We start from the raw sequence: 24,954 nt of genomic DNA on the forward strand, positions 1-24,954 counted from the left end.
TACATTTTGTTCTGACTGAAAATTAAAACTGATTTGGTGTTGATGTGATCAATAAATCGTCAATCAACACATGCATGGTATTAACTTTTCCTCAGCCTCGCCTGTGTTGGGTTGCAGTGAAACTGAAAAGTATTTGATGCTCACTCTGATCACAAAAGGATGTGGTCGTGGTCATGCTCAAAACCCCGATGTTGGTAAAAAAACAAAAAAAAAAAACAAAAAAACAAAAACGTATGAGAACATCATCTTAGAACCCTAACGATATAAGCCACTATGAATTTGCCTGATGAGCATCAGACACAATCCTGAAGACGACCTGTCATTGCAGGACGCTCTTCTTTTCTTCATCATTTCTGAAAACTCGTCTTCTGCGTTTCAGCATGGCGAGGGGGCCCAGCCCGCCGGGCGTCCCGTGGGAGTCACCGGATCCCTTGTCCGATCGCAGGGCGCTGTGGCCTCAAATGGGGGCGCATTACACTTAGTCAGCAGACCACAGGAAACAGGAAAACAGAATCTGCTGCTTCACGCCGTTCTTCCCAACCCTCAACCATCTCCTATGGCCTAATCAGGTTACACCTTCATCTACTACATCAAAACAGGTCTTTCAGTCTGGTTTGGATGTCCTGGGTTTAGGTGCAGATAAGTAGATCTAACAAAACTAAAATGCCAAGCTTGGTTTTAGGACAATGAGTAGGTATTCTGGCTAAAACTCCACTGTTGTAAGGTCATTTCCTGTTGTTGATATGGCCGTAAAGCTTGAGACCATATCAACAACAAAAAGTTGTTGACATGACCTTAAAGGAGCAAAGCCAGGGACTAAAATCCCCGAGTTATTTAGTGAGTTACTTTTTTTTTTTCCAGAAAGGTCTGGTGCCATACTTCGACTCCAATTTGTTGAATTTTGAGCCAAGGTACATTTGCAAGAGGCTTATGCTTCCCTTTTACTTAAGTAATTTACACTCTCTGACTTGAAAAATGTTCCAGATAAGTGGCAAAGCTCCTACTTATGTAAAAACGTATCTGTACTCCTCCTCAGTCTGCATATGAGATGGAAAAGCAAGCCGCAGTTTCAGTTTCAAACACCTCTGCCATCTCTGCATGGAAAAATGGTGAGCCATAGGTCTAAGCAGATACCATTCTGGAAACTGGGTCACATCACACACACAATGTGTTACATAAACATCACAGGTGGACATTCATACAAAGAAAAATATAAAAGGAGGGCTGCATTCAGAGCCGCGTTGGCCATTTTCCGCCATGCACAATGCATCTTCAGCAAGAAACACAATAAAAAAACTAAAAAAACCAAACAAAAACCAACCATCCACCCATGCAATTAATCCAGGCACAAAAAAGAAAAGTCAACTAAACAAGACACAAAATGGTGGTCTGGGATTGAGGTGGATAATTCATACCAAGCTCTGAACCCAAAAAGGAGGGAAAACTAACAGTGTTTTCATTTAAACTGCTCTTACCTCCACCATAATGTGAAAGGCGTGCTTGTTGAAAAGGAACATAAGAAGCAAACAGAGAAATTATTGCCATCTTCTTTCAGTTAGTGGATGAAATAGAGGCAGATAAAAAAGCAGGACATGATAAGTCAGCCCTGAATAACCTTTTGTTCCCCTCTTGCGCTCCAGAGCAGGGCTTCTAGTTCTTATCCCACATGGTTCATGAAGAGGTTAATAAGCATGGTTCCGAAGGCAAGATGGTACATTTTTAGGAACTTAAAATGATGCTGAAAATAGAGACTGAATGATGTGTGAAAAGAACAGAAGATCACAGTGAAGCCAAACAAACACAAGTTAACAGCAACAGCACCCTGATGTCAGACACACAAAACTTTCCCGACAGAAGTCATGTAAGAGGCAGAAAGGTTGAGCTTGGAGAGTCAGACCTTCAGCTGAGGACATCAACATGGAGCTACAGAGAAATCAGACATGAAAAATATGCCTCTCTCTACTAACGGCTGCTTTTATCTTGAAATAGATGCTTATATAAGTGGAACTAGGGCTGGGAGATTGGATCAATATATCCAACAAGGTCTAAGTTAAGTTTGGAAGCGTAAAGTTAGTCGGTTAGTTTTAGGCGCTAAAATTAGGTGGTAAAATTTCAGTAATAAATACGACTTACAAAGTGTGATCAAGTTTTTCTATGCACTGGACTATGAGAACTGGTAAATCTGCTTAGTTTACATAAGGTTCTCTTTTTTAACTTTACTTCTCTTGTCTCTCCCCCTACTTTCCAACCGGATGCTAATACATCCCTACAAGTCTATTACCATTTAATTTTTTTGGGGGGGGAGCTTTTTATGTTATGCTGATTTAGTGCTCTGCCTCCTTGACGATGAACTTGGTAAATCAACGTGGTGAACAAGCCTTCTTCTTTTCCCTTAGCTGAGGTTAGGTTGATAGTTTAACACAGTCACTGATGGACAGTCCCATTAGTAATAGTAGGACAGACAAATGCAGCACTCGTGGAGACGATTTTATTGTGTAGCTGATATTAAGTACTGCCGAGTAAAACCTAAAAGTTTAAAACTTTTGAAATAACAGTGTACAATGGGCAAGCTAGCTGCCTGTGGATAGTTCTTCTCCAAGTATAAGATAGCACATGTTGCCCCCAGCCATTTGTTTATTTAACTGAAGTCAGTGAGCCACATGTGGCCCAATCTGAACTCAAACGGGCCATACTACAGCATAAAATATATGACATGTATTGTTAAACTATATGAAATTTTTTTTAAACTTATTTATAGTTGAAACAGCTTGATATCTAGAAATACTAGCATTTAGTTATTTCACTCCTGTGTAAAAATAACGGGAGATTTTATTATGAAATCTGAGTTGATAATGATTTAAATACAAATTTCATTCTTTGTAAAGCCATCCAGAGGGGCAGTCGAGCCCTCTGGATGGCTGGTGTTGACGCCCTGATGCTTCTAATTTAGATGCTGCGTAATGTCGGGCTTTTATCTTTTTGGTTTAAAACAAAAATGATCCTAAACAGGTGATTTGGATCAGCACATCCAACCTAACATGTCGGACTGATGGTAACCATTTGGAAATGTAAAAATTCTGTCCAAGATGACACACAGCAGCCCCAGAATTATACTACATATCTGAAGCACATGTCTGGATATGAAATGATCCCAAACACTACACATGAACTCTATCATGTAAGAGTTCAGACACATTTTAAAGGCCAGCTGCTTTGTCCAACGAAAACAGAAAAGAAAATGCAGTAAAGCAACAATCAGGTCAATATCAGCTTTCAATTTCTCTAACAGCACCTGCCAGCTTCATTTTTGCATCAAATGAGTTAATAAGACATGGTGTGGAGTCCACCGATCCTTTAGGACTTCTTTGGAAAGCTGCACCCAGACAAACAAGATGTAAGTAGCTCCATAATAAAGCAATTGATGGGATTTTGGTCAGAATCGATTGCTAAGATGGATAGAGATGAGAAAATAGGGCCCACGTTGAAGGAGAAAGAAAAAAAAAAGAAAAAGAGGCTAGACTTATGTTTAAATGCTGCAGCTCCAGGCCTCTTCGTGTGAAAGCTGTGGGTCTGTGTACTCAGACAGAATCAATTCCAGTTTGCCTCCACTTCGCACTGTGGTGTGAATAATGGAGGCTTGGTGGCAAGTATGCAGACCATGATGGACCGCGGCCATCATGACATAATGACAGAGTGCGACAGAAGGACTTTGGCGCATGAAATTTTCTGCATTTCACACTGGGTTTTGTCATTTTAAGGGTTGGGAAGATGGCTAATTAAACAGAAAATCCAACACATAATTTTTTTGGTATGCTAAACCCACACTGATGCAAATCTGCTGCCTACATGAGAAAGGAAGGCAGGAGCTCTTTTTGTTTTGCTAGGTATATTTCATCTCTGGTGCCTTGTCTTGTAAAATTAGGGAGCACAGCCGTGATAATGGATCCAATAACGATCATTAAGTGGGAACAATTACTTTTGCATTGTGAAGACTGCATGTTTCATTACCTAGCAGAGAAAACTAATGGTGTTTTTCTTTAAATGACTAGAAGGCTCCTTCGCTGAGGAGAGAGAACAAGTTCAAAGCTAAAAATGTGCAAAAATTCTTAACAAAATCACAAAACAAAGGAAATATTCAGGACAGAGATTTCTGTAACTACGCAACAGCCTCCTGTTATTCAAATCCTGACTGAAAACATCTCTCTCGTTGACCCTTCAGTTTCTGGTTAGGTTCAACTTGGTGTCAGTGTATCATCAAATAATGGGTTTGTTGTTTTGGTTGCTGATGGTCTTATCTTCCTTTAAAAACGTTCAATTCCTTTCATTTTAATGTCTTCAGATGCCAGTAACAATACTTCCCTTGTTTTGTTTGATCTGAGATCATCTGTCAATACTCTGCATTAGACTGGATTAAATCTCATCTCATGGGCAAAATGTTCTCAGTCTCTATTAATCATTTCTTTTCAGAAGAGGACTTTTTAACAGATGTTTGATTTACCATTTGTATGCGGATGACATCCGGTTGGTCTTTTCTTTCTGGCCTTTCTAACCTTGCTGATCTAAATAACTGCCTGACTGCCATCAGGTCTTAGTTAAGTGCTCAATCTCTACAGTTAAATTTTAGCAAAACAGAGACTCATAACAACTGCTCCAGATAGCACCATATCAAAGATCAAACAATGCCTTGGGTCTGCCAAGTTCCTCTGTTAAATCCAGCTCATGTAACCTTGAGGTTATCTTGGACAGTTTCCTGTCAGGATCTAATTTTTTTTCATCTACGGAAGGACCATTGCTAAGTTGATTCTTGTGAATTCCAAGCTGGAACTGGAGAAAACTGCTCGTGTTTTTCATCTTTTCTCAATCAGTTACTGTAAAAGTCTTAACAAATCGTCTTTGAATCAACTTCAATCAGTCCAAAATGCTAATCATCTCTTTCCAATTTCCAAAATCTTTTCACTGGTTTTCTGTCAGCTTCGGATTTCATTTGAACTTTTAAAGCTTTGAATAGTGAGATAATCCCTTCCATCTCAGAGATTTTACTGACCTATTCTTCCAACTGGTCCCTTCTGTGTTTGGATTACTGGTGTTGCCTTGTACACAATGTTCAACACAGGGCCTTTGGGACAGGCTTTTAGCTTCTATTATAGGGTAGGTAACCCCGAGCAACAAGGAACCTTTACTTATGTAAGCATATTGAGACTGTTTTTAATTAACACAATCAGCTTAACTTTATAACATTTTTGATTTTAAGATGTCTGATTAAGAACTTTAAGTATTTCCAGCTGAAGTGGCGTTACTGTTAAAATCTGAAAAGTTCCTGTTATCTTGAGTCGAGCTGACTGAAACCTTCCACCGCTTTTAGGAATGTGAATTTGAGATTTTTGAGAAAAAACAAAAGGATAGCACTACTGCAAAAAACTAAAAGCATGCAGAAAAAAAATTTCATCTCAATAAAGCCATAATTGTACGCAAAGTGTTATTAATTCCACAGCACTATTGACAAAGAACCCATTTAATAGTTAGGTGACATATGTGTCTAGGGTTTACAGAGGCTAGAGAAAATATTAGCCAAATACATGCTGGTAAATCTGGCACAAATCATAAGTGGAATTAATTTCAGTTTTATTTATATAGGGAAAAATTGAGAGTATCTTCAAGGTGCTGTCCCCAAGTGGAAAGGAGAAACTCCCTTCGAACAAGAAGAAACCTGGAGGTTTTTGTCTGTGTGGTGACACCTATCAGGAGATTACTGCAGCGAGTCCTCATGCCCTCAACGGTGGTATTAATGATATGGAGCTGTGGTGACATCACTGCTTGTGGTCGAAGTGACCGATGTAGTGTGCACAAATGGGCCGTTAGCATCTCTGTTGGTGGTGTGAATGCAAACAGAAAAAAAAGCCCTCAAATATATGTAGTTCAAGAGTGGGCGTTTGTTCCAAAAACACTTCCTGACTCTGCAATTCTTTTTATTGTTGTCCTCATTTCACAAATCAGTGCTTCAGCTAATGATCTGTTAGCATTTTCAGGTCCAGATTCAGGGGTTTTCAACACTCAAGAGGATATTAATAAGACATATACGTCTTTGTCTCCCTGGCTGTCTGTTCAGACTGCAGCTGCCTGTTTATGACATAATCGCATTGCTACTCGTTTTAATTAGAGATTCAGATTAAATGTGCGCAGTGTGATGCAGAGCTCTGACATTTTACAAGATGAAGCAGTGTAGCTGGTACACGGATGCTGTTAGGGAGCGGGGAAAATGCTCCCAACAGGTATGATTAATCACTAGAACGACTTCCCAAACACACAGGACACTCTGAAATCCAACTGGCAACAGGTGTGGCCAATTTGTTGCTGTCACATTAATAATAAATGACCAAGAAGAGCGCATTATGCTCGGGTGTCGATGCGAGCATGACCAAGAATAAAAAATCTTCTGTTTTTGACATTTTCCCAGAGTCGCTGAGAGCTGATATGAAATGAGGTGGCAGAAGTTTTCACTTGATGGATGTCTCTTTCAAAAAAATCCAAACAAATTATTCAAATTTAATCTGACAAAGTGTTTTAACTGCGAATTGGAGGAAGATGTTGACAATTTTTCATTCGCCTGTGGACGACTTTTGCATAGCTAATACAACACTGGAAATTTTCTGGCATACTTTTATAAGTTTGTGTTCCAGAGTTAGATGAAGCGGTGCCGCCTTCCATATTCTCTGCCATTTACAAAGGCAAATTCTTATATTAAGCATGACCAAAATTTAAAATAATGAAGTTCAGGCTTCAGACTGCTCGAAATGCAAACTTAGTTTTTCAACTTTTAGCTCTGTGGGACATCTCGGAGATAGGAAATTAGGCTCCACCCACCAGCTGTTTGTGAGGGGCAGCCACTTAGAAGACAGCTGGCTTACAAACAGAGGAGACAACAGATTTTTGCTACCTTTAGAGGCAGAAACTATTCAAATTCTTTTAGCTCCAATAAAATAACCAGGCCAGCTGCTCTGGAGTCCAATAATCTATGAAAAAGAGCATTTATAATGCTTAATTAGCAGGTATACCATGGTGTGACATACAGCACTGCTATAACTTTGGATATAAAAGAGAAGATTAAATATCAGCAACGTTTGGAGGGTTAGTGAAAGTGGGCTAGCTCATGACTAGCTACTACCTGGTGGCTATCTACAGAGCTATAGTTAGCTAGTGTAAACGCAGTATAGCAGGGATGATCTTAATTTCAGAGAGGCGCAAATATATGTCGAGAAAAATAAAGATACTATGTAGCGGCACAGTCCCACAGTTTTGTGGGACTCATTACAATTAAAAGGGAAAGCAGGTTAAAAAGATGAGAGGCTCATCATCAAAAACAGGAGACAGGTGGACCCGGAAACAGGGTCGATATGTCATCACTTAACAAGCAGACAGGACACCTTTAAATGTCTCACTTCATCGAGCAGGTGTTGCACGTCCTAATTGAGGCTTTTAGCTTCTATTATAGGGTAGGTAACCCCGAGCAACAAGGAACCTTTACTTATGTAAGCATATTGAGACTGTTTTTAATTAACACAATCAGCTTAACTTTATAACATTTTTGATTTTAAGATGTCTGATTAAGAACTTTAAGTATTTCCAGCTGAAGTGGCGTTACTGTTAAAATCTGAAAAGTTCCTGTTATCTTGAGTCGAGCTGACTGAAACCTTCCACCGCTTTTAGGAATGTGAATTTGAGATTTTTGAGAAAAAACAAAAGGATAGCACTACTGCAAAAAACTAAAAGCATGCAGAAAAAAAATTTCATCTCAATAAAGCCATAATTGTACGCAAAGTGTTATTAATTCCACAGCACTATTGACAAAGAACCCATTTAATAGTTAGGTGACATATGTGTCTAGGGTTTACAGAGGCTAGAGAAAATATTAGCCAAATACATGCTGGTAAATCTGGCACAAATCATAAGTGGAATTAATTTCAGTTTTATTTATATAGGGAAAAATTGAGAGTATCTTCAAGGTGCTGTCCCCAAGTGGAAAGGAGAAACTCCCTTCGAACAAGAAGAAACCTGGAGGTTTTTGTCTGTGTGGTGACACCTATCAGGAGATTACTGCAGCGAGTCCTCATGCCCTCAACGGTGGTATTAATGATATGGAGCTGTGGTGACATCACTGCTTGTGGTCGAAGTGACCGATGTAGTGTGCACAAATGGGCCGTTAGCATCTCTGTTGGTGGTGTGAATGCAAACAGAAAAAAAAGCCCTCAAATATATGTAGTTCAAGAGTGGGCGTTTGTTCCAAAAACACTTCCTGACTCTGCAATTCTTTTTATTGTTGTCCTCATTTCACAAATCAGTGCTTCAGCTAATGATCTGTTAGCATTTTCAGGTCCAGATTCAGGGGTTTTCAACACTCAAGAGGATATTAATAAGACATATACGTCTTTGTCTCCCTGGCTGTCTGTTCAGACTGCAGCTGCCTGTTTATGACATAATCGCATTGCTACTCGTTTTAATTAGAGATTCAGATTAAATGTGCGCAGTGTGATGCAGAGCTCTGACATTTTACAAGATGAAGCAGTGTAGCTGGTACACGGATGCTGTTAGGGAGCGGGGAAAATGCTCCCAACAGGTATGATTAATCACTAGAACGACTTCCCAAACACACAGGACACTCTGAAATCCAACTGGCAACAGGTGTGGCCAATTTGTTGCTGTCACATTAATAATAAATGACCAAGAAGAGCGCATTATGCTCGGGTGTCGATGCGAGCATGACCAAGAATAAAAAATCTTCTGTTTTTGACATTTTCCCAGAGTCGCTGAGAGCTGATATGAAATGAGGTGGCAGAAGTTTTCACTTGATGGATGTCTCTTTCAAAAAAATCCAAACAAATTATTCAAATTTAATCTGACAAAGTGTTTTAACTGCGAATTGGAGGAAGATGTTGACAATTTTTCATTCGCCTGTGGACGACTTTTGCATAGCTAATACAACACTGGAAATTTTCTGGCATACTTTTATAAGTTTGTGTTCCAGAGTTAGATGAAGCGGTGCCGCCTTCCATATTCTCTGCCATTTACAAAGGCAAATTCTTATATTAAGCATGACCAAAATTTAAAATAATGAAGTTCAGGCTTCAGACTGCTCGAAATGCAAACTTAGTTTTTCAACTTTTAGCTCTGTGGGACATCTCGGAGATAGGAAATTAGGCTCCACCCACCAGCTGTTTGTGAGGGGCAGCCACTTAGAAGACAGCTGGCTTACAAACAGAGGAGACAACAGATTTTTGCTACCTTTAGAGGCAGAAACTATTCAAATTCTTTTAGCTCCAATAAAATAACCAGGCCAGCTGCTCTGGAGTCCAATAATCTATGAAAAAGAGCATTTATAATGCTTAATTAGCAGGTATACCATGGTGTGACATACAGCACTGCTATAACTTTGGATATAAAAGAGAAGATTAAATATCAGCAACGTTTGGAGGGTTAGTGAAAGTGGGCTAGCTCATGACTAGCTACTACCTGGTGGCTATCTACAGAGCTATAGTTAGCTAGTGTAAACGCAGTATAGCAGGGATGATCTTAATTTCAGAGAGGCGCAAATATATGTCGAGAAAAATAAAGATACTATGTAGCGGCACAGTCCCACAGTTTTGTGGGACTCATTACAATTAAAAGGGAAAGCAGGTGTGGGGGTAGGGACAGGCTTAGGGCATCGGGGGGTTCCCCAGGAGCATCTTCCTTGGGGGGCTCAACCCGGGGTAGCGGTCATGGCCAATTAAGGGCTCTGTTGGCTCTTGGGTGACGGTTTCCTCGTGGCTGCGTGCAGCGGGGCTAGGGAAGGGTCTGTGCTGACGGACGTGGGTTACTGACCTGGTAGCCTGGCTGCCCCTGGGTGGGTCCGGGATGGGCGTGAGGTTCTGGGGCGTTCCGTCTCTGGGCTGGGCCCTGGCCGGGCCTCAGGGCCTGGGTCCTGGTTGGTGTGTTGCCGGGGTTGTGGGCGGGTGGGTGTATGGGGCCCAGCCCTGGCGCAGGGTGCCGCCGGTGCATCGAGCCACCTGGGGGGCTCTTCAACTGGTGGGGGAGGTTGTCACATCTTGCAGGAGCTTTCCTCTCTTCGGGAACTCTCTCTGCAGGAGGGGGAGATACAGGAGAGGTGGAGGAAGCTCTCAGCCTGGGCGTCTATTGTCTTGTGTAGTCTGGAAGATGAGTGGATGATGGGGTGGGTGTAGTTTTCTCTGTGGTGGGGTCGGGTGGACTGTCCCGGGCTCTGTGGGGCTGGGCGGCGCTGCTGCACTGGGCCCCGGTCCGGATGGGCCTGGGCCCCCTTTCCCTGGCGGGTTGCAGAGTATGGGGTGCCTACTGGGGTCAGCGGGGGAGCTGGCCCCAGGGAGGGGTCACTTGCCCCTCCCTTCCTTCCCTCCCCATCTCCAGCTGCCTCCCTCTTCTCGCTCCACCACAGTCACCCACACATGCAGGGCCTTGGGGTAGGGGTGTGTCACCAGGGTGCAGGGGAGGCATCCCCCCCCTCTGTCCCCTTCTGGCTGCCTCTGCCTCAATTTTATCCCACAACTTAGACATTCACATTACTCACACTCTCATTACACATACATATAGGATCTTGGGGGTGGGCACGCCACACAGAATCCAAATTACCATCAGGGTGTACACCTCACCCCTGGCGTCGTTGCCCACCTCTCAATTTTAAATACACGTAGACATTGAGGGCTAGCAGGAGGGGCTATGCGCCTACCTGCTGCTCTGGCAGGTAGCTCCATGCCCTCCTGGGTTTTAAATGCACCTTAGAACACACATACATCAACACTACATATGAGCGGGTGGAGGGAGGTTTGGAGTCTTCACACACCCCCGTTCTCTGCGGCCTGCTGGAGCGGGGGGGCTAGGAGGAGGAGTTGGCCGTCCGACTGGGGTCTGGAATGTGGGGCCTCCCTGCTGCTGCGGAGTCGGGGCGGTCTGCTTCTCCCCACCGCAGGGAAAAGGGTAACACCACCTGGGTCTGGGTGCAGTTTCCCCCTCCAGGGGCAAGGGTACCCGGACCCGGTTCTTAGAGTACGCTTGGGGAGAGTGATTGTGTGTACAGCGTCTCTTTATGTCTGTCTCCGCGTTGGTTGAGTGTGGAATAATTGCCTATGAGAGCATGAGGGTGGGAATGGATGTTTGTATCTGTGTGTGCCTGTATGTCTGTGTCTATATGTCAGGTTGGGTATCAGACGCCACCTCTCTGGGGACATCTCAGGCCCTCCAAGGTTTGGAGGCCTATCTCCCCCCACCACTTCCCCTGCCAGTGGTGGACGCCCTCAGACATCGGTGCGTTGGTGGTTCTCTGTGTCCGGGGGTGGGCGCCCAGGTACACACTGGCTCACTCCTTGGCGGCTGCTTATCGGGGCCTGGAGCCTGGGGCTCGCTCGGGCCACTTCGGAGGCGGGGTGTCCTCGGCCTCTCGGCCCGGGGCTCGGTCACTCAGGCACAGCTGGCTGCCGGCGGAGCTCACGGGCACGTCACTGCAACCCCCCGGCTTCTGCTCCGCGGCTGCTGAGTGACCCCTCATCTGGGACTCTCCTCAGCTCTTTCTGGGATAGTGACGCGGCTGCCCCTCTGTTGGTCTTCCTTGGTCTCTTGTGTTCTGGGGGCCTCTGGATGTCTGGAGTTTTGATCTCCTCCATACCTGCTTCATGCCCTGGAGGATGGGGCTGTGGCTCCCCACACCCTCTAGCAGATCATTACATGAAGGAACCTTTTAAAAACAAGCGCGTTCATGCTCACAGGTGTACACACAGGTGATCACACACAAACTACACCCTTTTTGGCTCTTACCTCAAAGCACACTGTGCGCTGTCGATCTTACGTGCTGCACAATAATGTCTAACATTTAGTATTTACTGTCATATTCCCATAGATCATTGTGATGTTGTTTATTACTCTCGTTTTCTTCTGCTTGCTTTCTCTTTCTTTCTCAACAGGTGAACCAGATGATCGATATATGTATTTTTTTGTCTGCTTATTTTGTTGGTTTTTGGTTTTTTGCCCTTTTTCCCCGTCCCTCTTCCCCGCTGTTTTTCTTTCCCTCTTTCTTTCTCCCCTTTCTTTCCCCCAGTTAAGTCTGTCCCGTATTCAGCAAGTGAAAATAAAATAAACAATAAAAGGTGAATCAAATGGACCATTACGGCAAGGCTGGGATGGTCAATTTGGTAAAGTAAATCCGTTGGGCATCTTTCTTCGCCTTTAGACAATAATTCTGATGGCAAAAGAACCAAACGGGACAGGTTAAAAAAAAAAAAAAAAAAAAAAAAAAAAAAAAAAAAAAAAAAAAAGGGAAAGCAGGTTAAAAAGATGAGAGGCTCATCATCAAAAACAGGAGACAGGTGGACCCGGAAACAGGGTCGATATGTCATCACTTAACAAGCAGACAGGACACCTTTAAATGTCTCACTTCATCGAGCAGGTGTTGCACGTCCTAATTGAGTAACCTCTGTTGTAACAGAGGGTGTCTGTGGTGTTTTTTTGTCCCCTTCAACAACTGAATTGCTAGCAGCCGTCCTTGATGACTTTGCAGGCTGTTTGAGTGATTGTCGGAGTCACCTCTGCTTTTATTTTTTTAAAACGGCGCCCGTGGTGTGACTGAAAAACATCAACACCACCACACACATACGAAAAAGAAAAAAGGCAGCAGAAATAAATCCCTCCATATCTCCTCTCCCCGCTGCACCCACCTCTCTCCTCTCCATCTCCTATATTGAAAAAACAGGTTTAATCAATTGCAAAATAAGCGACGGACACAAAAACGGCTGCAGAGGGGGACTGCAAACGGACCTCCTGTTTGTTTTACCCACCTTCACGCAGCGGGCGAGTGGAGTTTACCTCATCACCCTCTTCCAGAAATGCATATTAGCTGACTTTTAAATACATTCCTTGTGAGTGGAGTGACCTCCTTTTACTTCCCCTCTCCTGTCCTTGCACACCTACTCATTCATGCAATAATGCACTCCTGCACGCACACACAGGGTTACACACATGCAGCATGACTCCATTTGTTCCACCCTGGCTATTTTATTTCATTTCACTCCCCTCTGATTTTATAAATCTTATAGGTGCTGCATTTTTCTAATCCCCTCTGTATCATCTTTTGTTATCTGATCCACTCTTTTTTTCCCCAGTGCTGATCTTGTTTTGTTTTCTGTTGTTTATTTATTCATTTATCTGCTCCCAGGTAAGATGCTTCATAAGCTTCTTAGCGGTGTTGTTTTTCCATCACCATTTGTATCCAGATTGCATTGTGTTGCTGTCTTTTTTATCCTCTTCCTGCCGTGCTTTAGCACCGTGCAGATACAATAGCCAAGTTAAGAGAACTGCATGTCTCTCTTCACTCCCACCCCCACACTCCCCACTCTCCCACCCACCGCCAACACCACCACCATCCTCGGAGGCAGAGCTGCAAGCGTCTCTCTCTGCTTAGTTTTGTTTGCCTATATAAAGCCTCATCAATAATGCAGAGGCCCCTGACTCCTCTCTTCCATACTGTGGAAGCTGTGCATGGGTTTTCTTTTTCCCCTGCTGCCGAGCAGCCGAGAACATCGCTGCTGCTGTAGGGTTGAAACAGCCTCCGAATCACAGAAACTAAATTAATCAGGAATTTGGTGAAACGGTCTTATTCTCAGTCCTAAAACAGCGAGGATTTGAGGATTTGTCTGAAAGGTTTATGACAGCGTTAAATCAGGAAACATGGTGAACGTGGTGACTAAGAAAAGGTATCCATTTACCGTCTTAGTACTTCACCAGGGCGTACAGTAAATGGTGACGCTTGTGGCTAGCTAGAAGCGTGCAGGAGTAACCAGTAGACCAAAAAAATTCTGAATTTATTTGTAGATAATCACCTGGGTCTCTTTGTTTGTTCCTCTGGGAGCGACTACCTGTATCAGCAACATTGATCCATGTGTGACAGTCAAACACGCCCCAGAACGGCCACATGCACACCAACGCACCACTCGCCGACTTGCTCCGGGTTGGCGCCAACATTAAACACACATCCATCAAACAGAAGCAGATATCAGCGGAGGAGGAAACAGCGGGACGACGTCTGAAGACACATGGATCACATATAATCAGCTAAGTTGACGTGTCCTCAGGAAAAACTCCTGGTATACTTCCTGCAACCCTCTGAAATCTCCGCTCATCATTCATATCAGTGACTATACAACTAACACCATGACTGTTTATTTAGGGCAGTGCAGTTTCAGGCCTGAAATACTGAATGTACACTGGTTTTTATAATGCTATTAGTGCTGTGAATTATATTTCCTAAGATCTTGGGCAGTTTTCCTTACTGTTAACACTGCTAGATTTATACCTTTAGATTAATGTATATTGTACAGTCCGAATGATTAATAAATGCACCGAAATTTTGTTCTCATGTCCACTAATTTGTTTACATTCTGAATGACAATGTGTTGGAGAAATTTGACATCTTGTTTAAAAATATCTTTTTGTGGCTCTTACTGGAGATGGTGTCGGGTGGGATTTCATTTCATGCTCAGAGTGGTAAATATTTCCCTTACTTTCATCCTGTGTGTGGTTTTAAAGCATTTCAGGAAAGAATTCCAAAGGGAAGCGTCCCCAAAACTGTCACACATGTATGATCTGCTAGCATCATAGACTCGCTGAGCGCTATGTGGCTGTAAGCTTGTCACCCCTGTGTTAGTTATTATTGTTATTAATTGCTCATATTCCTTCAGCACCAAAGTAATCCATGGTAACTGTGCCTCCGCCGCCCTCGCACTCTGCAGAATTGCTCGCATTAATAACTGATGGTCTGAGGGTGTCTGAGGGTCAGCACTCAGCAGTTCATTAATTGCTAAACGAGACAGTAACAAAAGAAAATGACCAGGGCGCCCATGCACACGGGCTCCTTTCGAAGTTACTGCGAGTCACCAGCTCTTGTCCTTTGGCCACGTATAGCTTAACAGAGTAATCACTGTGAGGGACATTGTGTCAGTACACTTAGCGGAACATAGCAAAAGAAAATGCGAATACTTTATTTAGCAAACTTCATTTTCCAAAATATAAGCAAATGTGCTATAAAAAGAGACTTAAATGAAGTTTCAAATAACAACAGGTAGTGGCTCAAGTGCCTTTAAAAGCCACAACAACAATAACAGCTTTTTCCTTCTGTTTTAGCTCTCAGGCTAACAAATATTTCAGTGTTTTGAGTTTTATTTTGATGTAGAAACTGAAAATGCTAACGCTAGCAGCTAGCACAGCTACCATCAGCCAAACTGAGCGTTTAATTACAATTAGACAATGTAATTGAATTTAAATGTAAATTTTAGCCCGTTAACTTTTAAGGACGCCCCGCCTTCTATTGATACTTATTGCTGGGGTGGATATGGACACATCAGTTGGCTAAGTGGAGTTGTTTAAAGCTCTGCCTTTCCACCAGATAACTGCATCAGTAGCTTCCACCCACCCATTTTCCGCTTCCTGCCACATGCTCGGTGGACTCATTTGTGTACATTTAGCTCGCACGACACCAACCGTGTACTTGATTATGTCTTTTATAGATTCAAGTGGTGAAACATATTATTTAAGGTCTTTACCTTACAGGAACCCTGAGGTGACTGTTGTTGTGATTTAGCGCTACATTCATAAAATTGAAATGAATTAAAAATAGTTTTGTTTTAGTTTTTGTGCAGTTTTCGTGCATATTTTGCACAGTAATGTGCATTGATGGAGTTTGTAGAAGTATCTCTGTTTCCAGGTATTAAATCATCTTCGCAAGGTGACACAGTCTCTTTCTCAGACATGCCCGGGCTTATTTCATTGTTTTGTCCACTAAGTAACGTAAACCATTGCTATAGCAATGACATTGCAGTGTGACAGTTTCACTAGGGATAATCTGATATGGAACTGGGCTAATTGTAAATAGCCCCCCCAAAAAGGGCACAGGTAGATCAGACTAATCGCACTTGTGTGTGATTAAAAGCCTGTGTGACACACTCTCAACAACACAGTTCGGCTCGTCTCCTGACTCCTCATGTGGTGAATTAAAAGCAAGTCTGAGACGAGTTCGCTCTGAAAAGAGACCCGCAGGAAAAAGAAAAAGACGGAACCAGGGCTCCTCTCATCCTTCTAAACAGGACTGAAATAAGAAATTGTAAAAGCAATTATCCAGACGTAAACTCTCGGCACAGCGTGTCAGCTCTGGCTGACCATCGCTCCGTCCCTCGGCTGCGCGGGGCAGGAGAGGCCAATGCTGTTGGAGCCCACTGATGGAAGCGGAACAGTGGTGAAGCTGAAGGTTGGTTAAACAAAGAAGGCAGTGTGCACACTGCGGCTGACTGCAAACTTCAAATAATGCACAACCTTTTTAAAAGCGAGCAACTGATGAAGTCATGTCAGAAATAAATATTAACCTCAATCAGAGCACAGCCGGACGTCTCTTGTAATAAATTTAACCGAACTTTAAAGGTATCAGAGGACGAATCCTCTGACAAGCAGGAACTGACTGGTTTTACATTTCCCCTTTGTTTGCAATTAACAGATGGAAGTCAGACCCGATGGTCACTGAGGCTGAACAGACAGAAAGAGAAACTAACTGCATCAGCAAGCAACTTTGAAGAAAGAGGACACCGCAGCCTCGCCACACTGTGTGACTGACAGGTGACCTCTGAAATCAGACGACAGCGACGAGCAAACGTGAAGACAGAGAGACAAACCGAGATTAAAGCAGCGATGGGCTGGACTCTGGTGGGACTTACATGTGTGGGGACGAGAGCAGCTGGGTACGCCAGTTTGTGGTGCCTCCACATCCAGAAGGAGAAGAGGACGACAGCGGCCAGGCCTATGATGGGAACCAGGGAGTAAAGCAGGGTGCTGAAGAGCTGGGGCTTCTGGGAGAATGGGTTGGAGGTGGCTGTGAGGGGAGAAACAGAAATTACATAAGTCAACGGGAAAAAAACCAGCCTGAGCTCCCTCGCTTTGTAGCCACATTGTTAATGAGCTCATGGACTCGATCACCATTTTCAGGTCATAGCAAATAAATGATATAGTTAACTTTTACAAATCATAGTCATAATTAGAATTAGAAAGGAGGATAATCCGGTATGTTCAACACCAAGATGGTGACAATGAAAGCGCTCACCTTATGGCTTCATGATTTAACCAGTGTCTGAAATCATGGTGGTTATTGTCCACCTTTTATACTGCCTATGTAACTAAAGCTGTGAAATATCGACACACTTAATTTCTGAAGCACAAATCTCGAGGTGGAATGCAAAGGACATGCTTTCTTTCGCTAGATTAGTACCTTTTTAGGTTTTGTTTTTAATATTTCAAGCTGTAAAAACAAGCATCAGATGTTCAAAATGTCCAGTGGGATTTAAACTACGCGTAACCCAAGGGTCCTGTAAGGAAAAGCCAACTAAATTAGGCTTGAGTGTGTAACAGAGGCAGAAATATTAGAAAGACTTCATTGCTCAACACGTCTCATTTAATAGTTCTACAAAAATAACCAATGTGCACGACTAGATCCTGTAATAAAAAAACAAACTTCAGCTGAAGTGAGGAGCCATGATAATAGATTGTTCAACCAAACTCTCACAGCAGCATATGAAATAAATAGAAAGAATATAGGAGTTGCTAAATTGGCTATTGCTAAGTTGTTTAAATTGGATAGTACAATTGTGAATAAATAAAAAATAAATAACAGACAAATGACAACAGTGTAAAACTGAGGGTTCACTCATTGTTGAATTGAATGTGCGATGAATTTAAAGTGTATGGTGCCCTGTACAACTCAGGCTTCCACAGCCCTTGGGAAGGAGCGGTTTTTCAAAATCAGTGAGTTTCTGTTAACGCTGTAAACCACAGGCTCGGTCTACAAGCTGCATTTCAGGAGTACTTGAAGGAGAGACAAAGCGGTGCTTTCTGGCACAACCTCACCTACTTTCAAAGTGCAGGGAGAGCACGACAGATCTGAATATGTTAAAACACCAGCAGCACTTTGTGTGTACAGAACAACTTCACTGCTTGGCTGATGTGTCTCGACTTGTGGCCTTCATCGGGTTCCTGAGGACTGGCAGTAAGATAAACCGTGCCCCAGCGTTAAAATAATACAGAATTGCTCAACTTATTTGCAACCTGTTGGAACTGATAGTTCTCGATATGCCTCAAAGGGAGGACATGCAAGAACACTGAATCTCTCACAACTCATACACCATCAGGGATTGAGCAACCAAATCTGCCACACGTGTACATCTCAGGCGACCAAAGGTTCTTATCTATACCAGATATTATAAAATCATCATGTTGCTTAGCAACCACCTACCAATGGAGTTTAAATGACCCATTTCTAGCATTTAAGCACCCAAAACACCTAATAAAAGCGTTGCATCCTTTTTATTCATGATAATAACATCTAACTTCTATTCACAGTGCTTGAAAAGTATCATATGAGATATTAGACCCCCATCATGTTGCCTGCCTCCCACCTAATAAAAAAATGACAATTATACTCTCACCTGAGGCTTTTTATTGCAGCTTGACCCAATTTTGCCTTCAATGCTGTTTTAATTCTTCATGGCACATACTTAACAAGAAGCTGGAAACCATGTTTAGAGATTTTGATGGGACAGCATGACACAGTTGCTGCAGATCTGTTGACTGCACATGGACGATAAGAATCTGCTGTTCCACCACATCTTAAATGTGCTCTAACTGGATTGAGATCTGGTGACTGTGGAGGCTGCTGGAGTACAGTGAACTCATTGTCATGTTCAAGAAACCAGTTTGAGATGATCTGAGCTTTGTGACATGGTGTGTTAGCCATCAGAAGATGGTACACAGTAGTCATAAAGAGATAGACATGGTCAGGAACAAGGTGAACTAGGTTGTGGTGTTTAAATGATGCTCTGTTGGTACTAAGGGGTCCAAAGAGTGCCATGAAAATATCCCACAGAGCATTACAGCACATTCAAAGTCACTTAAATCATCCTTTCCCATTCTGATGCTTAGTTTGCACTAGGGCTGGGCCATATCATACCGTTCACAGTAATACCGGTATAATGTTGGGCAACGATAATAAAATGAAATATCGCGATAGAATACGGGTAAAACGCGCATGCGCAGTGCCTTTGTTTTCATACGCACATGGTGGCGACGGAAAATGAGAAGGGGGCGAAAACGAATCGTTGAGTGAAACAGATGAACCAGAATTGGTTTGTAAAAATGCTGCAACTTCAGTGGTGTGGAACTGGTTTGGCTTTCGTCCGTCAGATACACAACAAAGCACTATTTTTGGTAGAGCATGCTAGCGGGCCGTCCTTTTTACCGTGTTTTTTTGGAAAATACGGCACACTTAAAATCAATCCTTTGATTTTTCTGAAAATCGACAGTGCCCCTTATAATCCCGTACGCCTTATGTATGAATTCTGGTTGTGTTGACTGACCTGGAAACGATTTTATGTGGTACACGGCGCTCGAAAATCTGTCAAATGTTTTAGTGCGACTTTGCTAAGCTACGAAGCCGCACCGCTTGATGGATTGTCGGAGCATTACGGCCATCGTAGGCAGGAGCCTCGCAGAGTGATACGTACTCTGCTTCGACATAATATTACCGTATTGGTGTGTGTATAACCTCTTTTTAAGTTTTGTGGATATTATACATGGTTATGCTGAGGATATGTCGGCCAATTTCCACTGGAAATGCCTATTTGTTAAACTGTCAGCAAGGAATTTGCACTGTTAAATTTTTATATAACTTTAATGCACATAAAAAACAGCTGCTTGTTTAAGTGAAAATACATTGATGGTTTTATTTTTTGCACTAATAAAGTTGTGGAGTTGTAAAGTATTTTGTCTAGTGTCAATTATATCGTCAGTTATATCGTTATAGCAGATTTTCAAATGTATATCGTGGTAAATATTTTGGTCATATCGCCCTGCTCTAGGAACTTCAGGAGATTGTCATAATGGTTTATTTAATCTAAGATTACGTTTATTCTGATTGGTGATAATATCAGACCCTCCACTTCAGATGGACCTCCCTTCAATAGAAGCGCCTATCACAAAGCACAGAGTCACGTCAAGCTTGTTGGATCCTAAAAACACCGCCAACATCCTCTTGGTTACAAATGTGGAAACGGCCACAGAAGGGAGTGTGGGGCAGTCTTCCTGATCATACACAGAAAATATCTCCATGAAGTCAACTTGCAGAGCGGCATGAAAAATGCCTGATTTATAGAGGTTCTAAACATTTAATAATTTCACATGTGAAGGTTTTTCCTCTGCTACACTGGTATCATCAGTTTCTGTTGTATACACATACATTAAATATATATTTTATATTTCAGTATTTTTATTTGTGCTATACTTCACAAAAGAGATTTCTGACTTATTTCCCCTTGAAGCTCTGGTTGTTATCTTTCCACAAGAGTGCAGGACTTTATATTGCAGAGAGAAACGAGCCCACAGTGACTGAAACTCTCAGAAGAAACTGCTCCAGGATCAGCCAAACAAAGACAAGAGTGCACAGCCTTCCTGGTTGGCCTCACGCTGGGGCTCCATCTCTAAATGCAGCTCTAACCCTGCTTACAGCCACCGTGCTTAGAGATCGTATCGGCGCACGTAAGCGCACACAAACACACACACGCACAGCAGGATTAGCAAATCCATCTCGTGACATAACGTAATCCGCCTGCCAAAAATAACAGAGCTCTGAACTGTGCCCGACCCCTGCAGGAGGCGCAGGGTGACGCCTGCTCGCTCAGCCTGTCCTCCTGTCACAAGGTGCGGCCGTCTGATTCGGCAGCACTGTCAAAACGCCGACGCTCAGACGCCGACCCGCCGCTGCCGCCCTCTGAGAGCAGGGAAGTGAGGAAAGGCGTGAGGGAGGGGGTAGGTGCCGACAGGACTGCACCAGCTGCATTGTGGGACCCTCAGGGTGTTTGTCGGGAGGTTGTGGAAAGTTGTGCCTCTACAGGAAGTCTGCAGGTTTCACAAAGTCAGATTTACAGGGTGAGACAGACGGGCCTGCCAGACATTTCAGCTGCAAACTGATGAGCGCAAGGACACTAGAGCCACCACTGGTTGGTGAAGCATTAATCACCGGTACCTGAATGTGCTTTAAGCTCCTGTTATACTAAATTCAGGGATAAGTACATCCTTTTCATTCATTTTATTTATATGAATATACTATGTACTCCTAATTGATTAATCTATTCCTTTGATCGTTTGTCTCTTTAACTTATATTAAACTACCCATAATAGCACATAACCCCCAGTTTTGTCTAATTTCCTGCTTTACAGTCATCAGTGAAGGACTGAACTTTACTAACCTGCATAAAAGACGCTATACAAATAAAGTTTGATTAATTTGCTGGCGGTCTTAAAGATTTTTCCTGCGTTTAAAAGATGTCTGAGGTCTGAAATCATTTCCATTCATTTTATTATTGAAGCAGGGTTTAATTTACTCAAGTTAAAATACATGTTTGTTCACAAAATGGCCAAGAATAACAAGAAAACACAAATTTCTGTTCTGATTTCCATCTGTAGCCGTTTTGTCTGCCAGCCTCTCTACTAATAGATTATTTGGACTTAGTTGTGACCCGGCCTTGACCCCAAAGGACGAACTTCATTACTCACAAGGCTGCTGGCCTTAAAGGTGAAGGTCAGGCTGGTATCAGTAGGCGGAAAACCCAATGGAAGTTTAACCCCCCCCCCAAAAAAAACATGAAGAAGAAAGAAAGAAAGAAAGATGTTTTTCCTGTGAAATAAAAATGAGTGGGTTGTCTGCCCGGGGCTTGGTGATGTCTGACAGTGGACACTTTTGGACAAATGCTGCAGGTAGTTCGGCCTGTGCTTTAGCATACCTGATGGAAATATAAGTGCAGCAGAAGAGGTGGGGAGGAGGGCTGTTTGAATATTATTTTGGTTATAAAACACATTTATGTGGTTTTAGAATACGACGTGTTGTCAATAAACATTCTGCATCGACAAATTTTTATTATCAGTTTCATCGATTATGGCGACGAATCGTAGCAGCCCAGATTTCAGTTAATTCAGAGTGTCATTATTGAGACGAAAATTGCAATAGGTGCAATAGTTCCACTAAGATCGGCAGCGCGACTCCCTCACAGGATAGGTGACAGATTTGGAATGATTTTAGCCGAATACAGCATGAAAGGTGGAGATGGGCAGAGGTGGGTTTGCCAAGTAGCTTGCAGGGGCAGCGGCAGCAGCAAATGAAAGCAGACTAAAGCCAAGTTAAAAGATGACGCTCTAGATGACACTGTCCAATAGATGTGTCAGCTGAGCTGTGAGCTGATGTGGACTGGCACTGAGGTCAGCAGATCTGCCCCAGCTGTGGTCAGTCTTCATTTCCTACTTGATCTCATGCTTTGCTCAGTTTTTTTTTCACATTCATTACTGTGCAGAGCCACTACACTTAACGCTGATATCATCAGCATTGCTGCATTTACATTCACCATTTAACCTACATTATGAGGCTGTCAGGACTTTACATGTAAGCTAGTTTAATGTCTCATTTCCATTCCTATTCAAGGAGATAAACACATTGTTTAACATTTTTGTTTCTTAAAATAAATTCCATTGCATTGAAATGGGCTAAAAAAGGAGTCTGAATCATGTTTTTAGGGATGCATTGATCTTATATTGTTCTATAATATATCAGTTACTAAGCTCAGTGGATATTCAGAGCCATGAATACATACTGATGTTAAATCTTTTGCAATATTTCCACTTCATTACAAATAAATGATTCACATATTTGCTTAAATATTTTTCCCCGGTGCTTCATTTAGTGCAGGTGAGCACCATACAAAGCCCAGACATGCCTCCCTCAAACCTGGATGTATTCACTTTTTAATCATCATTCCAGCCCTGAACACCTGGAAGGAAGCTCAGTTGATGGCAGCCCTGCATAATTTCTTACATCACACCCTTTGCGCAAGGTCAGGCTTTCAAAATAAAAGCGTGGATGTCTCCAGATGGTAGATATAACTTGTATGTGCTTCTGATTGTTTGCTTTTAAGGTATATTTTTTATTTATGAGCCATGCTATAGAAACAAAGTTGACAGGAATAACTTTAGAAATAACCTCCCAAACAAGTACTGAGGTACGAAGTTGATAAGTTCGGTTTTTAATATAAAACCAATCAAACCAAGCCATGACCACCTCACAATCAGTTAATATGTGTGTATTATAACTTTAATCTTTTTCACGAAATATTTTACCTGGATAGTATGAATACTTATAAATTCATAGGCCCTCGAAATACTTAGGGGTATTCTATCAGAGATTAGCTGATTAGTTGATATAATGGAATATATTCATAGCTTCGATAGCAAAACTGCACTGATTTAATATCTGTGTCATGGAGAGAACAGAAAAAAGGGCTGGTATCCTGGATGTTTGATCTGTTTTCTGATTTTTCACTGGAGAAAACTTCAAAAAGTGTATTTTGGGTGAACTTCAAAGGGTCATATATCACCATGGGAGACAGGTGGCTGCTCAAAACAAGTTACAGCATATGAAAGAACTTTTCTTATCTACATTTTGATACCAGGTTCATTCTCTAGCCAAAATTCCTTCTGGGGCAAAATACATTTCTAATATAGTCAAATATTAAACATAAAGAATGGAGAAACACACTAACAGGGCTATTGTAAGGTAAATCACCACATTTTGGTTGGCCTGAGTGTTTCCAATGCCCCACTGACTCAGGTGTAGAGAGATCAGCTGGCGACCGCCACCACAGGTTGCTAAAAAATAACAAGTTACTCAGTATGCTAGCATGTTTGACAGACCAGTCAATGATCCCCAGTAACAACCATTTTCTAGAGATTCCCGGACAAGTTGGCGAGTTGTTTGCGGGAGTCTGCTTGTCACCATATGGTGCCTTTTTTTTTTCTCCAAGTTTATTTATGCAGCATCTTTCAGACACAATTTTACTTCGTCTTGGTGCTGCTCCACAAACCACCTTGCGATTGCAGCAGGTGGTCACCTGTCGTTTGCACAGAAGATGGCGACTTGTCTGCAAACACTCGCCAACTGCTTGCAGAGTGGTGGGAAGCTGGGATCGTCTGACCTCAAAGTAAAAGTTGCACCATTTGAAACAGCAAGTAGTAAGGCGCAACTTTTATGTGTTCTGTTTGCATTGCACTTTCTTATTTTGAAGTTTCATTATTGCTCAGCAAGAAGTTGGAGACAAATTGGCGATCTTTCATGCAAACTATGGGCAATCATGGGGATCTGCTATTAAGCAAAGCAAGCAAAAGATTGTTTTAGTGAATCATCCTCTTTGCAATCGATTTCATGGTGATGATTACCAACAAACTCCAGCAACCACTCCACAACTGGTGGGGGAATACACATTTTACCTCAGTGACCAGAGGTTGCCAGGAAGTCACCAACTGATCTCTACACCTGTGTGACTGCCTCGCATTCAGTAACATTAAAAAAAAAAAGTTCCAAGTCGAATTTAATTAAAATGACAGTTAAAACTCTTAATATGATTTTTTGCTCCAAAAAGACCCAACCAATTGTTACCATTCCACTTCCATATTTTCCTCCTGGGCCCACAGCGTGAGAAACACTGAACATCCCCTATTTATGTTGTTTTACAAAAATAGAGGATGTTCACATCACTACACTCAAAGCAAAGTCAAGTGGCGCCTTACCGGAGAGCACCTGACTGATGAACCAAAGAGGCATCTCAACCACAATACGGATAATGGATATTAAGACATCATTACTAGTAATGAGAAGTATTGATGTTGGCATGTTGTATATAATAGTTTGGACCTGTCACACGGATCAAGTCCTGAATATGTTTTTCATAAACCTAAAAAAAATCTCAGGATCAAACAAAGACCTGAGTGTACACCGGCAGATGAGGACAATGCACTGAACACAGCAAGTGGATGCTCCCCTCTAAAGTT

General features: G+C 42.5%; 1 protein-coding gene across 2 annotated transcripts in view; it reads right to left on the reverse strand.

The window, feature by feature from the left end:
• acvr2ab (activin A receptor type 2Ab) overlaps nucleotides 1-24,954 on the reverse strand; it is an 84,113-nt gene that overhangs the window by 23,302 nt on the left and 35,857 nt on the right. Inside the window, exons 4-5 of one of the 2 annotated variants that reach the window (XM_025903147.1) lie at nucleotides 16,755-16,909; nucleotides 1,476-1,499 (exon numbers count right to left, since the gene is read on the reverse strand). In XM_025903147.1, coding sequence (XP_025758932.1) covers nucleotides 1,476-1,499; nucleotides 16,755-16,909 — 179 coding nt within the window. The remainder of the gene's footprint in view (nucleotides 1-1,475; nucleotides 1,500-16,754; nucleotides 16,910-24,954) is intronic. The other variant, XM_005452325.4, reaches the window with a different exon arrangement.

This window comes from Oreochromis niloticus, linkage group LG23, assembly GCF_001858045.2.
Source record: "Oreochromis niloticus isolate F11D_XX linkage group LG23, O_niloticus_UMD_NMBU, whole genome shotgun sequence".
NCBI classification, from domain to species: Eukaryota; Metazoa; Chordata; class Actinopteri; order Cichliformes; family Cichlidae; genus Oreochromis; species Oreochromis niloticus.